The sequence below is a fragment of the Nicotiana attenuata genome, chromosome 4, assembly GCF_001879085.1.
Source record: "Nicotiana attenuata strain UT chromosome 4, NIATTr2, whole genome shotgun sequence".
In the NCBI taxonomy this organism is placed as follows: Eukaryota; Viridiplantae; Streptophyta; class Magnoliopsida; order Solanales; family Solanaceae; genus Nicotiana; species Nicotiana attenuata.
Window position 1 is genome coordinate 10,491,991 of NC_031992.1, and position 20,617 is coordinate 10,512,607.

The 20,617-nt window shown below is 35.9% G+C and overlaps 1 protein-coding gene and 1 non-coding gene across 3 annotated transcripts; one reads left to right on the plus strand and one right to left on the minus strand.

Moving 5' to 3' along the window:
• LOC109224974 (UDP-glucuronate:xylan alpha-glucuronosyltransferase 2) lies at nt 6,712–11,265 on the plus strand. Of its 2 annotated transcripts, none has more exons than XM_019389556.1 (4): nt 6,712–7,182; nt 7,745–8,387; nt 9,977–10,384; nt 10,487–11,265. In XM_019389556.1, the coding sequence occupies exons 1-4, from the start codon at nt 7,012–7,014 to the stop codon at nt 11,011–11,013; spliced, it is 1,749 nt and encodes a 582-aa protein (XP_019245101.1). In that variant the 5' UTR covers nt 6,712–7,011; the 3' UTR covers nt 11,014–11,265. The 2 variants fall into 2 exon arrangements, with proteins under 2 accessions (XP_019245101.1, XP_019245102.1); XM_019389557.1 differs by having other exon boundaries at nt 7,102–7,187.
• TRNAR-CCU lies at nt 8,635–8,707 on the minus strand. Its single transcript has one exon. It is a non-coding gene; the product is annotated as a tRNA-Arg (tRNA).

The window sequence follows — 20,617 nt, forward strand, 5'->3', positions numbered from 1 at the left end:
TCTTTGGTGAAAATTCTACTTCAGCTATCCCTTCGGGATCTATACAATGTGTAACGAACAAGGGCAAAAGTAAGCAATTTGATGAATGTACCTGCCTTCTTCGCATTGAAGATTAGGGGTGAGCATAATACCGACCGAACTGAAAAAATCGGCCGAACCCAAAATTTCGATTTATTCTGTTTCGGTTTGCGGTTTTTAGTTTTAAAAAGTTCGGTGTTTGGTTCGGTGATCGGTTTTAATGGTTCGATTTTCGGTTAAACCGAAAAACTGAATTTTTTTTATCAGCTTTTTGACTCTTAGTCCCTTACCGTGTTACTCTTTCTTAGTCTTAAAGCCCAAAACTAATTCTCAACCTTAAGAAGCCCAATCCATGGGGTGTGTTAGACCTATAGTCTATCACCTTATCCAAGATCGACATATCCGTTAAAATAGCACGGGTTAGCCAGTTTTCGGACTAGTCATTCAAAAATAGCCAGTGTTTGCCAAGTCATTAAAAAATAACCACTATTTTGCTGCAACAGAGATCGGTCCAGCATAATATACTGGAGTTCGGTGCACCTGTGTATGAACTTCCAGCGTATTATGCTGGACCGGTATACTTTGCTTGCTTCAGTATAATATATTGGAGTTCCAGTATATTATAGTGGAGTTCCAGTATATTATGCTGGAGTATTTTCCAGATTTTGTTCCGATTTTATCTTTACATGAAAAGTGATTAAATTTCGATGACTTTTGAAATTGTGGTTATTTTTGAATGACCACTTATAAATTTGGCTATTTTTAAATTTCTCCCAGACATAACCTTTACAAAACAAGAAAGAGTAATCTGAGTAAATTTGAATAATCTGAGTAAGTTGTGTTGTTGATCTTGGGCTAAGCACGTATTGGTTAAAAGCCCAGTTCTAGGAAGTATGTTCTAGTTCCGAAGTTGATTAGACCCGACAAAGAAATTGGGCTTATGCTCTTTTCGTATTAGCAAACGAAAAAATGTTTGCATAATCTGACTAATGGAAATTATCAAATAAAAACGAGATTTTTTTTTTCTATACCATATATGAAACTTTATTATCAAAAATATGTATAGTTTCTAATTTACCCGTCTTGTCCACATTTTTTCTACAGTTATTATACCAATCATTAAATACTAATTAATAGTAGCTGAATCTTCCTAATTTGTCGAGCTAAAATTGAGGAACAGAATATTCTAAAAAGATTTGGCGTAAATCAGATCAAATCATATTCTTCCAGATATTCCTATTTAGGTGCGCTACAATTATGGAAGTAAATATTCTTCCAGATATTTTCTACCATTGATAGCAATAAAAAGGCTTGAAAGCTTTGAATTCAAATTTGGGTTTTCAAAAATCATTATTTGTTTGGATTGGGTGTTGTTGAAAATAATCGGGAATATGGTTTGGAGTTTATATCTCAATTTTGAGGGGTTTTGGTGAAGATTAGACTTGGTTTTGACTGAAATTCAGATTGAAACTCGAAGAAGAGGAAGAAGAAGAAGAAGAAGAAGAAGAAGAAGAAGAAGACATATTGCAAAAATTATAGATAAATTGTAGATTATTTGTATTCTGATTGTAGATGCTTTATTTTCTGTTTTCACAAATAAAAAACGGTTAAAACTTCTACAAATCTTCTGAAAAAACGTAATTATATCAAAAATCACAATTACGCTACAATTGGATGGGAATTGGGATATAAAAATTCAATGTACCCAGTCTGTAGATATTTTGTAGATAAATTGTAGATTATTTGTATTCTAATTGTAGGGGCTTTGTTTTCTGTTTTCACAAATCAAAAACGACTAAAACTTCTACAAATCTTCTGCAAAAAATGCAATTATGTCGAAAATGCCAATTATGCTACAACTGAAATGAGAATTGGGGATATTAAAATTCAATGTATCCAATTTGTAGATATTTTGTAGATAAATTGTAGATTATTTGTATTCTGATTGTAGATGCATTGTTTTCTGTTTTCACAAATCCAAAACGACTAAAACTTCTACAAAATCTTCTGCAAAAAACAGTCCATAATTTATCTACAATTTCTGCAATATGTCTTCTTCTTCTTCTTCTTCTTCTTCTTCTTCTTCTTCTTCTTCTTCTTCTTCTTCTTCTTTCAATCTGAATTTCAGTCAAAACCAAGTCTAATCTTCACCAAAACCCTCAAAATTGAGATATAAACTCCAAAACATATCCCTAATTATTTCAACACACTCAATCAAAATAATAATGATTTTTGTAAAACAAATTTGAATTCAAAGCTTAGCTTTTTAATGGCTGTCAATGGTGGAATTGCTGCTCTCTTGTCTCTTTGAAGGTTTGTTCTTCTTCATTGAGAAAATTTGAAGCTGAAGGTAAATGTGTGTATGAACTTTGAAGATTTGACTTCAATTTTGATGAACTTTGTTGTTCTTCATTGATGAACTTCAGCTGGAGTAAAATGGGGAACCAACTTTGTTGAAGGGTTTCTTCAATTTTCTGTGAATTTAGAGGGAAAATTTGGTTTCAGAAGATGGAAAATGGTAAAAAGAACGTGGGTATCGGTAAAACGTGGGTGAGACTGAGGGGTTAGGAGAGAGAAACGTGCAGATTCCTTTAATTAAGGAGTAAAAAATGTACAATTAATTATACCCTTAATTAATTATGGTATAGAATTGGTAATTTGGTATACTAAGTGTAGTTAAGTCAAACCTTAAACATTGAGGGTAATAAGGTTTCCTATGTGGCATAGGAATGTAAAAATCTCAATAAAAATTAACTTGTTACTTTTCAAATGAGTTAAAAATTCGAATCATGCCAGATTAATTTCCGTTAAGGCAAAAATTTAAACAAGGTAGATTTTGACTTTTTATGGATTAGCTTCAATATTTTGCACCAATTCAAGCTTAACGCAAGATAGTGCCAATACTATTTTCTTTTGGAAAATTTTCTTAAAGCACTATCTTTTAGTAGTAATTAGCCATCTATAGATATCATTTGCTATATTACGGATTATAGATACCTTTTATGTGGTTATAAGATGTATTTGATGTATTTAAGTTATTGTATTCATGAATACAGTAGCAAAAATAGGCGTGAATCAGGGAAGTCCAGCTAACCAGTTGTTGTATTCGAGTGTATTCGACTCTATTCATGGAGTGAAATATGGGATTACAACTGGACAGATTATTGTATTCGACTGTATTCACGACGTGAAATAGGGGATTACACTATTTTTAAAACGGAAAGTGAATCAATTAACATAATAGACTCCTAATATAACTCAACAAACTCAATTATAACACACAAATTTTGTATTTTCAGTTATAAAAAAGATTCTCAACCGAAAAATACCCCAAAAACATAGCAATCTTCAGAGAAATTATATAATACATCTGAATATATAAATTATATTAATTAAAAAGAACTTATGAATACATTCATGGAATATAGCGAAACAGTGAATACAATGAAATACATAGAATACAGCGGGATACATTGAAATACAATGAGAAAAAAAAGATAGTGAATACAATGAAATACATGGAATACAACCAGACACAATGAATTACAATAAAAAAAGAGACAATGAATACAATGAAATACATGAAAATACATTGAATTATATTAACAGAAAATCAAGTTGCTCAGCCCCAAACTCCATCGTCTTTATTCAAGAACAAACCAACTGGATAATATGTCGGTGACTGCTATTCAAGAATCAGTTTAATGTCGGCGGCTGCTGTTATTGGTGAGAATCTTGAACATAGCAATCTTCAAGAATCAATTTTGAACTTTCTCGTATAGGCTAAAAACTGGTACAAACCAAAGAAGGGGCTAAAAACTCGTTGTGAACTTTCTCGTAGTTATATCATTAAGAATAAGGAACAGATTGCAAACAGTTTTGCTTTTTCCGTGTTGGTTTGTTTATGGAAAACATGTACAATTGTGGTGTTTTATGGAAAGACGAAACAATTGTTCTCTGGCAAACAAACTACAATTGTTCTCTGAGAAGGTTCGTGGGTTTGCTGTGTTCTTTGTACAAATCCGGTGGAAGAAGCTAGGAAGAGATCGGAAATTTTAATGGGATAGGAAAGATAATGGGATATATCAAAGTAGAGAGAGAAAGAAAATAGTGTAATTGATTAGCGTATTTAGTGGCTTAGGGCTAGGAGGTAACCAAAATTAAATATTTTGCTATAAACCTTAAAAGGTATCTATAGAATATAATTTTTTTAAATGATATTTATTTAAAATAAATAAGGTGTTAACATTTGCTATAGGAGGTAAAAATTCCTTTTCTTTTCTGTTTTTGTAATGTAGAATGTTTTTTCTTGTATAAAGATTCTTATCTTTTTAGTGTATTTGATGGGATTTATTATTTCTTTTGTCTTTTTCTCTCAACAATTAATCTATTTTCGTTTTCATTGTATTTTTGCCATGGCTTGATACGGAAAACCGAACTGATTAAACCGAATAGAAATGAATAAAACGAACCGAACCTAAGTTATTATAATTTGGTTTTGATAATTAAAATCACAAACCGAATACCGAATAAACAGAACCGAACTTTTATAAAATCAAACTGAACCGACCGATGCTCACCCCTATTGAAGATTACTTTTTGATAGGAAGAGTTGACGGCAAGTGTCATTAGGGGTTTACATAGGTCGGATTGGTTCGAGTTTTTCAATTACCAAATCAAACTAATTGTGTCGGGTTACTAAATTTAAAGATCAAACCAAAACGAATACAAGTTAGGTTTTTTTATCTCGGGTTTTCGAATTTTCGGATTTTTTCGGTTTTCTTTCTTCCATAAAGTCTTCATAGCACAAAACATAAAATTGGTGCTCCAAATATTTCTTTAATCCTAGTAAGAGATAACTATATAAGGTATTTTTCAAGAAAATAACAAAATATGAGACGAGTCATGGCATTGTATTAAAATATTCAACAATAAAGATAATATTATTAATAATCCATAATGAAAATAAACATAATCGAAAGTTAGAAAGTTGCTAAAATAAGTACAATCGACTAATAAGTACTATTATTTATATAACTAAATACTAAAAAAAATAAGTTATGCATTTTATCTAATCCATAAAAAAATAAAAATAAAAATAGATATCGAACACTATTGCCATTCCTAGTATAATTGAATTGAATGTCTTTTGTTAGTATTAATATCGATTTGGTTTTGGTTTGGGATTTATTTGAGTTACTACCATTTATGGACTAAAAAATTTTTTTGGAGCATTCAAAAATTATAAGTCCTTGGTTTGAATGTCTCTTGTTTTTCTTTCATTTTGGTCGGTCATTTTTACCTTTTCATACTTCTCTGTGGGAAAAAGGTTTTGTGATAATTGTGTTGTCAGAAGCCTTTTGAAACGGAAAAACATAATGTGGTGCAGTCAAAATTTCTTTGCAACTTTTTGGTTGCCAAAAAGAACTACAAGGTTGCTTTTTAATACTAAATTCTAAAAAACAAAGTGATATTGAAAGCTATCTAGTACTCTAGAAACCAGAGGGATATTAATAGTAATATTTACTTACTTCAAAGAGAAGAGAAAGTTCGACTCATCCGCAACTACGTTCCTTAAATTAACATAGTTTACAATGTTGTTAACAACCTAGTTTTGTTCATTTCCTTTCTTAAAAAGGAGGATGATATGTAACAAGGGTGAGCTGGGTATTAGTTCCAATATTTGGTGCCCTGTTATGCATGGGCGAAGCTACATGTCTCGTCTAAAAATTATACTGTATATATAGGTAAATTTTTAAGTTTTAGAAGTATATAACTTATATTGAATTCTCTTTGTCAGGAATTGTTTTTCACTTCTTTCAAGTTTGAACATCCTTGGAAAATTTCTGACTTCGCCACTACTATTATGTGATAATAACTCATTTAATTATTGAAAGGGTTGACATTGAGTACAACAATGATTCACTACCGTAATATCTCTAATTTGGTCGACACGGCAATCTTTTGTTTTGGTAAGGAGTGGTTATCCCACCTAAAGCCTATTAAATTCATTTGTTCAGGACGATCATTGTTTTTTTTTTTTTTTAAAAAAAAAAATACAGAATATAGAATATTAGTTCTGGAAATGTGTAGAAAATCAAGTATTGGTGCGACCTTGCAATTTCGTAACGGCTAAAAGCGACATTTGCTTGTTCATAGGACATTGACAGGGCAGCTAAACAAGTTGTTGGCAAAGGCCTTTCTCTCTCCTTTTAGCTTAAGTTTTCCAAATATTTCAAATCGTGGATTTTCAAAAACAATTTAATAATAATAATAATTGTCCTCTCAAGCTAACAATTTTTACTGCCAGCGGCAAACATATGTGCTAAGATAACAACAATATTTATCTTGTACGTATACGCACCGACGACATTATCATTATATTTTAATCTTTATAGTAAATAATCTTATTTTTTAGCTTACTAATCTCATCTTTTATGAGTAGCTATCTATAGTTATTTTTTAGGTGATGTGATTAATGTGTATATAAAAATTAAACTCAATGAATAAAGGAGGGTAATGCTTGCCCTTCCCTTAAAGAAAAACAAATTGACTATACGGTCATTATCACCTATGTATCTTGACGATTAAGGGATAAGTATTTGAGGAAAATTATACGATAGCTTTTTTCCAAGATGAAGAATAAAAGGAACAACACTTAAAAACATATGGCAAACAATTAAAATTCCTTCATTTAGTCCGACCCTTATAGTGATCACAAAGGGAAGGAAATCTAAAAAGACAAGGAAACAACACTTGGAGCTTTTCTTGTAGTTCTAATTACTTATCCTTTAATCTTTTCATAATTCGGCTACCTCTCTGTCTCTAACAACTGCTACCAAATCCCTTTTAAATATATGTTAATCACTCCAAATTAACTTATACTAGTTTTTACTTGCTCACCACAATTATTAGCTGGAGAGAAAGTGAGAGTCTACATTTTATATATCACACAAGTAGAACTCTGGTTTCTACACTTGCATTTCTCTTGAAATGATGATTATGAAGTCACTTCCTTCTAAAACTTTGATCATCAAAATAAACTTAGTTTTCTTGGCTTGCTTCTTAGTTGCTTATGGTGCTCTTCTTCTCCGGCCATCAACTTCTGTTTATCACGAATATGCAGCATCCCTTGTATGCTCATTGCGCGAATGCCATCATAAGGTAAGGTGAGCTTTTTTTTTTTCCTGTTTATTTTCTTTTTTCAGTTCAAGAAAGATGAGCATCAGTGGAAGCAGCCACTAATGCTTGTATTAGGTTAGGTTGTCTACGTCGAACTCCTTGGGTGCGGCCTTCCTCGTACGCTGCGTGAATGTCGGGATGCTTTGTGCACCGGACTGCTCTTTTAGTTCAAGAAAGTGATAAATCAAGATTTATCTTTTTGGAAAGAGAAAACCCAATGAAGCATTTAGGTTTTGTTATATACATGGAGTAACATAGTCAAATGAGGATTCATATAGTCATCAACCCAACTTGTTTGGGATTGAGGCCAGTTATTGTTGTTATAAGTTATACCTTAAAGATCTTTTTATAAAATATAAGTTTAGTTTAACATGTAATATAGCATGTTAGTTCATATTTTTACCAGGTCATTAACTAATGTTTATCATACAGATTTTCTGCAATTACCTTATAAGTTATAACTTGATTCTACAAAAAAAAAATAGATTTATATTTTCACTGCATGGAACTTAAAGTTTTTTTTTCTTTTTCTTATTCTGAATAGGGGGAAGGCGGGATAAAGATGAAAGCAGTGCTAGAAGAAAGGTTGGTGGTGAATGAGGCAAAGGCAGAGAAGAAGATGGTGAAGCGCGAAAAGCCAAGTTTTTTGAATGAAATGGGGAGAGGAATGAAGATAGGAATGGTAAATATGGAAGGGGAAGATATTAGTGAATGGAAAATCCATGGTCAGATAATAAAAGTAAAATTCGAGAAAGTTTCAAAATTGTTAGAATGGAAAGAGTTATTTCCAGAATGGATAGATGAAGAAGAAGAAATGGATGGAACAGAATGTCCAGAAATACCAATGCCAGATTTTAATAGCTATAGTTATATGGACATGTTAGTTGTTAAATTGCCATGCAAATATCCAGAAGAAGGATGGGGAAGAGATGTTTATAGGCTACAAGTTAATCTTGTGGCAGCAAATTTGGCTGTGAAAAGAGGAAAAAGAGGTTGGAATAATGGGAATAAGATGAAAATTGTGTTCTTGAGTAAGTGTAGACCTATGGTGGAAATGTTTAGATGTGATGAGTTAAAGAAAAGGGAAGGAAATTGGTGGTATTATGAGCCAAATATGGATAAATTGACGCAAAAAGTTTCATTGCCAGTTGGTTCTTGTACTTTGGCTTTGCCTCTATGGGGAAAAGGTACGTAAAAATTTCAACTTTTACTTGCTTTCATTGCCAAGTCTTGTATTTCTTCTTTTCTTGATCTTGTTGATGTTATTGATTATAAATGGAAAAAGCACATGGTAAAATCATCATCCGACAATTAAAATGAGAACCTGCAAAATAGTGTTCTAAAAGAAAACGGTGTAAAAATGTTTACAGTATCAGGTTTTATAAGGTAATTATGGGGAAAAAGTATTAGGATGTTTTAAAGCCAAAATGAAATCGCGCCAGGTAGGGGTCGAACCTACGACTTTCTGCTTAGGAAACAGACGCTCTATCCACTGAGCTACAGGCGCCAACTTGAACATCAGGAGTAATGCTATGTTATTTGTTCAAAGTATAATAAACCCTCCGTTCTATTTTGTGTGACAATATTTTCTTTTTAGTTTATTCTAAAAAAATGATAACTCTCTAATTTTGGTAACAATTTAATTTTAAAATTTTTATTTTACCATTAGCAATAATTTATAGCCACATATATAAATATCTATGCTTATTCTAGACTACAAGTTTCAAAAATTCTTCTTTTTTGTTAAACAATTCGTGTCTATTCAAACTTTGCCACATAAAGTAAAATGGAGGGAATAGTATTCTTAATTTTTTTTTCCCCTTCACCTAATTGCAATAATATTCTTACATTTCTGCGCAAGGTAATGAGACCTAATATTATTGACAACTAACTTGGCTATTTTTGTAAGACGGCTGATGGTATATAATTATTGGTGGAAAGTTGATTTTGAGAGTTTGGTGCCAAAAGGAGGTTGAAAAGCATTATCCTGTTGGTCAGTAAAATGTTTGGTAGGTTTAGAGAAATTAAATATCTATACTTGCATAGTTGCATGTAGAAAATACAAAATAGGCAGAGATTTGTTATGACAATTATTACACGAAAATGAAATAAATCATACTTTTTTCTTCATATAAACTAAAGTCAAGGAAAATAAGATTACCTTGCTCTCTTCACCTAATCAAGAAGCTAATAATACAGATTGATTGAACGTAAAGTGCAAACTCGAACTTTTAAGTGCATATGCTGGAGCTTTCTATTACTTCACTAACCTCCAATATTTAATAATTTTTTTAAAATTTCCATCTTGTATCGATTAGAAAAATATGTAGTACTGTCATTGTACAACTCTATGTCCTAGAACTGCATTAATTGAATATATATTATGACTACAGACAGTGGCGGAGGCAGTATCCCCACAAAGGGGGTTCAAAAAAAAAATTCTAGCTAGTGGGAATTAAACTCATGACCTTATGTAAATTTTGAACTCCCTTGACCACTAAACTACACTTTTGAATTATGTTAATAGAGTTCAAAACTTAATATATAGAGGTAAAAAACAAATTTTGCCTTATATATACAGTGTAATTTTTCGGCGAAGGGGGTTCGGGTGAACCCCCTTGCGCCCCCCTAAATCCGCCCCTGACTACAGACAGTGTATAGATTTTTTATGGTAAAATTTAATTTGTTATAGCTAATCAGTTTGTGAATTTTTTACATTGTTAGTGCATAAAACATGAATTTTTTAATAAAATATTTGACAAACATTTGATCCCAGAAATCAACGAGGTGTATGATATTTCCAACATTGAAAGCAGTACAAAAATATCAAGAAGAGAAGCGTACGCCACAGTTCTCCATTCCTCAGAAACATATGTTTGTGGTGCAATTACCTTAGCTCAGAGTCTTCTCCGAACCGGAACCAAACGTGACATTATCCTTCTTCTGGACCGGAGTATCTCCAAGCCCAAACGAGCCGCTCTTATTAAAGCCGGCTGGAAACTCCGGTTCATGAAGAGGATTAGAAACCCTAAAGCTGAGAAAAACACGTACAATGAATACAATTACAGCAAATTCAGGTTATGGCAGCTCACTGACTATGAAAAGATCATCTTCATTGATGCCGACATCATCGTTCAGCGGAACATCGACCTTCTTTTTCATTTTCCTCAAATGACAGCTACAGGTAACACTTACTGTCTTCAGCTCGAATTATATATTTGTAGATAGCAATAACTGTATATTGGACCGCCCATCATTATTATTAAATCTTGTCTGTCATCTGCAGGCAATGATGCCTCAATCTTTAATTCAGGAATAATGGTGATCGAGCCATCAAATTGCACCTTCAACATGTTCATGCAACGTACAAAGGAGATTATATCATATAACGGTGGTGACCAAGGTTTCCTAAATGAAGTTTTTGTATGGTGGCATAGGTTGCCTCGAAGGGTTAATTTTTTGAAGAATTTTTGGTCAAATAATTCGAACGAGGTCAGTGTTAAGAACCAACTATTCGGGGCAGACCCTCCAAAAGTGTACGCCATACATTATCTAGGGTTAAAGCCATGGGTATGTTATAGGGACTACGATTGTAACTGGGACATAGGAGATCAACGTGTTTATGCTAGTGATGTCGCGCATCGAACATGGTGGAAACTCCATGACTCCATGGATGAAAGTTTACAGAAATGTTGTATGTTGACAAAGCAAAGGAAAATTGAGTTAGAATGGGATAGGAAGTTGGCTGGAAAAATGGGATTTAAAGATGAACATTGGAGGATTAATGTTACTGATCCTAGAAAATTCACTTGATTTTTCTGCTCGTTTTTCCCATTTAATTTTCCTGTTCATTTTCTTTTTCCCTTATAAAACTTTGTCAGTTATACTACTGCACTAGTAACTTTTGCACAGAGAATTTATGAACATGCCCTTCACACTATTTATTCATGTGTATAGACTGCTTGTACTCCATTTTTGGAAGATGAAAAATAGCTAAGGATATCTCCCTTATTTCCTCCGTTATGTACATTTTCTAAATGAACATGAAAAATAGCTAGAATTTTATTTAACTCTTCAATTTTCAAATATTGATTTGATATCTTTTGCATCAAGAACTTTTCAACAATTAATTTTATTAATCAATGATAATAACACATAAGACTTGTTTGCCCGTAAAACGGTAAAGTTGAATTTACACATGGTTTATAGATAAGTGAATTAAATTGATTCTACAGTAATAGATGAATTACATAAAAATATGATACTTAGCCTTGAACTTGAGATAAAATAGCAGAAATAGTAATTCCGAGAGCAGGGCTTCCGTGCACAATAGTAACCATATCAGTCAACAAAAAGATAAAATTATATTGAGCTTTGAATAGAGTGTAGCGTATGTTTTCCAGAAAATTCGTCTCCTTTACAATGATAATAGAGCTCACTAGTTATAGCTGCACCTAGGAAACAAGATCCTAGGATCAAGCCCCTCTTTTGTGTCAATTATGAGGGCCATTGAAGAATGTGTAACAGCAGGCAGTGAATGCGATATTCCTTGTAAACGATCGTGTATTTAATGCTATAGAATATTCCTCATTAAATGCTACCGGGTGACAGGCATTTATTTCATCTTTGTGAGTATAATTCTCTCCGGTAACAGACAGGATTGTTGCCGTCGGATTCAACTATCTTTTGTCTTCGGCTACACATGTCACTTATTCATGCGATCATTTAATATAAGCTTATTTTACCCTATACCGATAGTCCCCCTGCTTTCCGGTGGCATAACTTTGCATCACCGAAAAGTTGGTAGAAACACCTTCTTTGGCGGGAAATTCACTGACCCCCTCTGAAAAAGTTTTCCGACGATTGATTAGACACACATCTCTCCACATTTAATGCTCCGAACATGCATCATCCCATGATAGAATCACTTTTCCAGTTGTTGAGGTAATTATGGCCACGACTTTAGCCACCTTTTTCTTTACTTATACTCATTAAAGTTTTTCATTTACACTTTATAATTCTTCAAACTTTCTCAAACTCTCTTCATTCAACTCGTACTTTGTCTTCAACCTCTCTCTAACCTTCTTCTTAAGAGAAAATCTTTTCCTTCTTTTCTACTGAAGAATGGCTTTTTCTTCTAAAAATCCTAGTTCCTCAAAAAACAAAGGCAAAGCCGACGAGGCTACTCCTCCTACGGTGAGCACCATCACCCCTAGAAGTCTTGTCACAACTAAAGACTTCGAAGAGAAATTTCCTTATTCTAACCTTCGTACATGGGCCGTTGGCAGATACCCTTCTTCCATCCGTCCTTCCAGCATTCTTGCTGTGAAGGAAGACTGCCACTGCCAAGATCTAGACATTATCGCTCCTGATATGGCGGAGCGGGTAACCTTACCCAAGATGGGTTATTGTATTTTTATACATATCCCTTCACTTTGGGAGCATTTTCTTTGAGTGGATAGCTTGACACCGTCATCATGGATTTCTACCTCCGCTACCAGGTGTGTTTGGCACAAGTAAGCCCTTCCGTGTGAAGGACGATTGCTTGTTTTTGGCGCCTGTGCCAAGAGACAGGAGAAGATTTATCCCTAGCTCGAGTGATGAACCTCTACTCCCCCAAGATCTTCCGTAGGGGAATGATAAATTTCAGCAAGCGTGGCCAGCATGCCACACTATCTAGCATGGATGATGATAACGACCGTGGGTGGATAGAGCGGTTCGTTGCAGTCGCCACTAATGATATTATTCTTGCAATGGCTTCATCCTTTCCAAAATTTTGAAACCGCACTCGTAAGTTCCTTGCTTAACTTCTCTTTCACTAAAAATCATCCCATATCATTATTGACCCTTCTTCTCTCGCGTGTTTCAGTAACTCATTGGGTACCACTTAGGGTTGAAGGCTTGGACCAGTGGGTCCAGAAACTTTTGGACGTCACTATGCCCGAGACCTATACGTGGAAAGAACTGGCCCTTAAATACGGGTGGAAGGCAAAAAATTATGGTAAGTTAGCCTCATCTCGTCTTTGTTTTTCATGTAAGGAAGTCGATTAATCATTTCCCTTTTTGCTGAATTCAGGTCTACCCCAGGGCTCGGTTATCATCTCCGAGGAGGACATTTTGGCTAATCCCGCTGATGCGGCGAGGCTGCTTCAGGAGGTTTTTACTCGAACAAGCGTCTCGGGCCTGCTTCGAGTGCAAGTGTTTTTTCTCAGAGTCTCGGCCGGAGAACAAGCAACCAAAAAAGTGACGTTCCTCCGCGGCTGGGGAAAAGAATAAAAGGGCAAGAGTAATGCGCCTGAGTCATCTTCAAAAGCGGTGGTGTTGAGTGTCGTGCCCAAGCTGGCCATAGATACCGTGGTTATTAATGATGATGGTGAATCTAGTTATGAGGGGGCTTCTCTACATAGAAGACAACGACCTTCATTAACTCAACAAAATGCTCAATCTGTTGAGATAGTTACACCAACCGAGGACAATGCCTCGACGTTCTGGGGGAGTTTGGGATGGTAGAAAATGCTAGCTCCCGTTTCCGGATCCCAGTCGCTGCGCCCGGTACCGTGAGGCTGAGTACCGGGTCCCTACCGTCTTCGGTTGACGAGTAACCAACAACCAGCACTGCATTTGCCGCAGCTGCTTCTCATCCTTCAATGCCATCAACTTCATCTCCTTCTTTACCAACTCTTCCACCAACAACTGCTACATCATCTCCATTGGCCGCATCTGTTCGAGAAGAGGATGTTCCCCTCCCCCAGTCCCAAGTTTATGGGAACTTGGGGCAAAATTATGCCGCCACCTTAGAAGATCCGCAAATGAGGAGGAATGTTACTCTCTCGGTATCTACTGGATGCAATTTCTTGTCCCGGTCGGTGGAACTTGCTAACTAACTGAAGCCTTTAGCTTCAGAAAAAGATAAGGAAACGATACAATCTCTCTTGGGAGAGTGCTTGTTGAACAATGCTATGCACAACGTTGCAACGGTATATTCTTCGTTTCCTGCGTTATTTCTTCTACCTTTGATATAGTAATATTCTAAGTTTGCATTTTTTGTCTCACAGGAATATTTTCTTGCTTCCGAGGGCCTCTAAAGGTTGATTCGAGATAAAAAGGAACTTACCTCTAAGCGGGACCAACTTTTAGCCGAGGAAAACCAAACTGATGCTCGCCTCTAGAACTAGAAGCTAAAGTTGCCGAGGCTGTCGTGTTGAGGCTCGGTTGCAACAAAGGGAGCAAGAAGTAGAGACCCTTAGCCAAGAGATCGCCCCGTTGAAGGTTCAATTTGAAGAGGCTAGGGCCAGAGGGATAATGTCCATAGTGCCATTCTTGCTGCATCCCATCGCGAAGCTGCCTTCGCTGAAAGATTAAATAATTTGGAAGCGGCCTTTGTCACGTCCCAAACTACCTTCTAGACGTGACTAGCACCCAGCTAATACCACCCGCCAAGCGAACCATACTTTCGTACCTTAGCCATTAATTTGCAAAATCTGATAATTAATTATGAACAATTAATATCTCAAAATATTAAACTGAAACTCTAGCCGAAATCCCACACTAGACCATGAAGCATCTAAGAAAACTACGAAAGACACCATATGAATAAATAATAAAGACTCTTTTGGCAGCCTCCACGAACAATGCGACGGCTAACCCAATAACTGAATTAACTCTTGCGAACTGGTCAGCTACTAGTTCCGTCTTCACCATAGTATCTACATAGAAATGCAGGTAAGGAGTGAGTTATACGTAAATATAACCCAGTAAGATCCTCGACCCGCCACTCTGAATGCCTCTGGAATAAGTGTTAGAAACTACAAACACACAACGAGCACAGAAATAATATGCATAGAAATTCCTTCACCATATAATTACTTTATAAGGTCCAAATAATATTCAACAACAAATACTACATATCTCAACATATTCTACACTAAGGATTTGTTATAAACGGCAATGCAGAAAATTAACCAAACACCCCAACGAGTCCACAACACCATACACAATGCCCCAAATTACACAATGCCCCAAATCTACTACGACCGCATACACAATGCCCTAAATATATTATGGAAGCGAAGAAAAAATTTCTAGCGCTCCAACGCCATAGCACGAGGATACGCCGCATCACACTACACCGCAAATCACTTATTAAATAATTTTAGCTTTTTTACAACATAATATATATTTGCGGCTGGTCGAAGACCATCGATTCTGCCAAGCGCACGCTTGTCCCAACACATGGACCAGTCAGATAAAATATATTTTCAAAACGGATTTTGGAAAAGCAAGCATCAAAGCTTAAAGTCTCACTTACCTCAAATTCACAATCCAAGCACTCTTTCCAATAACTCAAAACTATACTCCCGAGTCTTCGGATCACCTCAAACTACACAAAAACGAGTTTAGAATAATCAAAAACCCTTAGGTGAACACCCCTTTAATTTTAGAGCAAGTCCAACTTGTGGTCAAAGGTTGATCCAAAAAGTCAACTCTGGTTAATAGATAAGAATTCTCGTACCATGACCACCGATAGATTCTCCTCCACGAGAGGCTTCCAGAACACTAATCAAAATCAGATTTTGATAGTGTTTGCTCTTTCAAATTGATGAATTAGGTTGAAGAACTATATGGCTAGACTTTCATAATTTTCAAAAATTTCTCCATGTTTCTACCATAAAAATCTTCTCATAATCAAGTAATAGACTCAAATAAAAGTTAAGTATCATTATTTTGATGATTTGAGCTAAAAATCCATTTTTTTTCTTCTCTTTTCCCCTCTTTTTCTCACTTCCTTTTCTTTTCTCGTTCCGCGTTTTCTTTTTTTTTTCTGCTTTGGCGTTCTGCTTCCTTTTCTCTTTCCTTTTTATACTTCTGTTTCTTTGTTCCTTTTTCGAATAAGATTCTCTCTCTATTTTTTTTAATTTCTTTCTCTTTTTCTTTTCTTATTATTATCTTGTTGTAAATGTTACACCCCATATTTTTGTATGTGAAAGTACGTCGTAAGTCAATTGATGTAAGCTCGGAAGTAAGATTCTCTTTGAAAGTATATAAGTTATTTAATGCTGCTACACCCCGTATTTCAGACGTCACTGTCATTATAGGATTATCTAATCTAAGCTTAAAAAGGACAAAATCCTTCGACAAGGATAGGAAAGGTTTACCGAAGTTTTAAGTATGTTAAGATAAAAATGAGACTTGTAAATCATGATTTAAATGAGTTTAAATCCATGATATGGCTATATATGATGTTTTGATATAAAATATAAAGTTTGGAAAAAATCGGATTTAAGTTGCAGAAAAACCGACTAAGGATTTGCCTTGTAATGAAGCTTTTTGATCAATACTTTTAGTGTGTTCTATGAGGTCTTTTGGGGACATATTATATACTAAATTGAAGGTCTTGGAAATTAGTTTCCAACTCTCTTAACCATTCATTCATACGACACCTGGATAAAAAGATATAAGCATTGGAAGAAGGGTCAATGCCAGGGTGCCAAGTAACACCTTTTTGACTTTACAAAAAAAAATGGATATTTATCTCCCTTATGTCGTCTCTTTCTTCATTTTTCTAGAGAACATGACCAAATAAGACCCATAAACATACCCTTAAGATCTCTACAAGGGTTTTGATAGAATATTAACATCCCCGGATACGAGATCAAGAAGCGATAACACTAGAACGATCCCTACGACGTAATTATCACTATATCGTCTCTCATTTTCTTTGTAGTTTGAGTTTTGGAAGGTATTTAATAATTAAGAAAATTTTTGCTTTCTGTATTTAAGCTTTTAAATTTCAATGAAGGTTGATAAGTTCGTTTCCTAATAGTTAGAACTCACGGGACGGTGATCGGGAGCCGTGAGTTCGAGTTATTCGACTTGTAGTGGACCATTTTATGGGCTGTTTCATGTTGTTTTTGGGATGTCTATTTTTCTACTGTTTAATGGAGTTCTAAAAGAGAAATGGTATGGAGAAACACCACATAATGGCAAAATGGTAGATTAGTCGTTCTTTGTAACATTTTCGGGGTGTTTGACAAGACTATAGTTTCATTTTGGTTATGAAGTGATTGGGATGTGTTGGGCTGTTGTAAGCTAAATATAACTTGGATTTCGATTTGAATCCACTGTAGGAGATAATTATATTGTGTTCTTGCATGTTCTTAAGGTTATTTTGATGTTGATTAAATGAAATGGATGGACTAGGCATGCACTAGTGAATAAAGTTGCTAAGTAAGGATAGTTGGAGTTGTGGACATGTATTGATTAGTACGGCGGGACCCTATTCCGACCTTTATGACATTAATGTACTCTTAGAGGCTTGTAGACAGATATCATATATATAGATACTTGTATGGCCTTGTCGGCCTATGTTTTGAGTCTACAAATGATCATGTCGGCCTTATAGGCCCATATGTCACATGTATATGTTTCTGTTTTGCTCAAAAGTTTTCGATATACTTTGCAAGCTTAAAAACAATCAAAAGTAGGAAAGGGTAAATCGTAATCAAATATAATAGACCTAGAGATGAAAAATGAAGTTGTTGTTGTAGATCTAATAGTGTAAAATGATAATATGAACTCAAGAGAAAGTATTCGTTAGAGATAGAGATAGAGAGAGTAGGAGAAAATGAGAGCGTTGTATTCTTCCAGAATCCCCCTTTTTACAATGTGAAGGTCTCCCTTATATAGTAGGAGACCTCCCTCGAAATAATCAAAAAGATACAAAAATAGGTAACGTTTTCCTAGTGAAGACACTGAGTCTTAAACGATGTCGCATTTGTCCCCACGTCCAAGTCGTACCCTTACGTTAGTTGACGTATACTCACTGGGCGTACCCATTGGCGTAGAGACGTTGACGGTCAAATTTGACCCTATACAGTTAGTCCCTCTGTTCGTTGGAGACGCATTTGGCAGGCGTCTTCAATGGGCGGAAATGCAAACCTCGTCTTAGGAGAATTTGACCTCGACCTAGGGCGGCAACGTGCATGAGGCGAAATGTATGACGTTGTTGAGCCACTGACGCGTGTCTTCCTTTTCGGAATGACGTCATCGCCTGTATGCGTCACTATTATACTTACTCCCGAGGCGGTTCAAAGGATGATGTGACATTTTGGTTTCCCGCGCACGTTTTGAATCATGACTCTTCGATTTCTGCTCAACCTAACCCTATAAATGGGAGAGAGGTTCAATCCGATTCATCTTTCGAACCTTTGGAAAACATTTTCTGGTTTACTTCTTTGCCTTTCTTTCTTGTAACCGTTATTTCGTGTGAGACTCCTCCACTTCTTTGAAGTCATATTTCTCGTCNTTTTCATTATCCATTTCTTCCATCTACTTTAGGATGGCTGTTAGCGCGCCGTCGTTGGTTTGTGCCTCGATGGGTTTGTTATTTGCTCGTGCAGTTTCAGGTTCACCCACGGCAGCAGTGGTACCTACCGTTGGTATACACCTGACGTTACTTAGCGGTGACTTCTCAACCAAGCCACTTAGAGTGCTTGTTAGCCATTCTTCCAGTAGCTTCTTGACCACCGAGGGTGCTTCCTTAGCCGCAGATGTGGAAGCTCCTTTTTCATGCAAGATCGTCAGATCTTCGGATGGGCAAGATGAGATCTCTGCACCTGGCGTGATGCTAGGGGTTGCATTCAAAATGCCCTCGTCACCGGCCTCATTGAGAGGATCAAGGAGATTGGCTGTAACACCCACTATCGCTTTCATTCTGGTGTTATTTTCAGCCATCTTTAGTTTTCGTGTGGTGTAGAGAATGGTAGTTGGTTGCTCTCTAGGTGGATACTATGATTTTGATTCTCGAAATCCCCACAGACGGGGCCAAATTGTTTTGCTCAAAAGTTATCGATATACTTTGCAAGCTTAAAAACAATCAAAAGTAGGAAAGGGTAAATCGTAATCAAATATAATAGACCTAGAGATGAAAAATGAAGTTGTTGTTGTAGATCTAATAGTGTAAAATGATAATATGAACTCAAGAGAAAGTATTCGTTAGAGATAGAGATAGAGAGAGAGTAGGAGAAAATGAGAGCGTTGTATTCTTCCAGAATCCACCTTTTTACAATGTGAAGGTCTCCCTTATATAGTAGGAGACCTCCCTCGAAATAATCAAAAAGATACAAAATAGGTAACGTTTTCCTAGTGAAGACACTGAGTCTTAAACGATGTCGCATTTGTCCCCACGTCCAAGTCGTACCCTTACGTTAGTTGACGTATACTCACTGGGCGTACCCATTGGCGTAGAGACGTTGACGGTCAAATTTGACCCTATACAGTTAGTCCCTCCGTTCGTTGGAGACGCATTTGGCAGGCGTCTTCAATGGGCGGAAATGCAAACCTCGTCTTAGGAGAATTTGACCTCGACCTAGGGCGGCAACGTGCATGAGGCGAAATGTATGACGTTGTTGAGCCACTGACGCGTGGCTTCCTTTTCGGAATGACGTCATCGCCTGTATGCGTCACTATTATACTTACTCTCGAGGCGGTTCAAAGGATGATATGACATTTTGGTTTCCCGCGCACGTTTTGAATCATGACTCTTCGATTTCTGCGCAACCTAACCCTATAAATGGGAGAGAGGTTCAATCCGATTCATCTTTCGAACCTTTGGAAAACATTTTCTGGTTTACTTCTTTGCCTTTCTTTCTTGTAACCGTTATTTCATGTGAGATTCCTCCACTTCTTTGAAGTCATATTTCTCGTCGTTAGTGCCTTATTTCCCCAACAGAATCATCATGGTAAAACGTCGTCAAGGTGGTAAAAAGACCAAGGACACTGACCCATCTAGGGTTCCGCCTTCCTCTGGCGGTGAGGAGGAGGAAGTGAAAAAGACCCTCGTTCCCCTTACTGTAGACAACGTCCTCCTAACGGAAATGCATATTCGAAACGTCGTTAAGGTGATAAATGGTGAAGGCTTGTCAACTCAAGGGTTTTGATCCTTGGAAAGAGTTGATTCTTTCCAAGAATAAAGAACTATCCGTTGCTTCTCTTCAGATCTTTTCCTTCGGCAGATAACGGGTTTGACAGGATTCTTCCTTGATTGTTGGACCTTCCAATCTTGACCGCTGTCCGGATCTTCTAGCTTTAATTGTTCTTCACTGATTTGATCTGACTCGTCAATCACAGATTGCATTGAATCTTTATTCCATTATGGCAGATTTGATTTCCCAAAATCATGGAGCTAATCCTGATTTGCTGATATAGTACTGTTTCTTTCCTTGTACATCGTAAGTATTTCAGGCAGCTTCCCTTTTGAATAATTTCCTTCCTTGCTCGACATAGCCGTTCCAATAGTTCCTTTTTACTTCTTTGAACTCCTGCATATGCATATTTAATTGCATCATTAAAATATAATCTAGCAATCTCCCCCTTTTTGATGATGGCAAAATAATATACACAAATGTAAGGATGTAAA

Bases quoted from the DNA above. Each gene is read 5' to 3' on its own strand.
- LOC109224974 (XM_019389556.1), top strand. From the start codon at position 7,012: ATGATGATTATGAAGTCACTTCCTTCTAAAACTTTGATCATCAAAATA. The intron at 7,183-7,744 runs GTAAGGTGAGCT...TATTCTGAATAG, and splicing joins TGCGCGAATGCCATCATAAG to GGGGAAGGCGGGATAAAGAT. The intron at 8,388-9,976 runs GTACGTAAAAAT...ATTTGATCCCAG, and splicing joins TTTGCCTCTATGGGGAAAAG to AAATCAACGAGGTGTATGAT.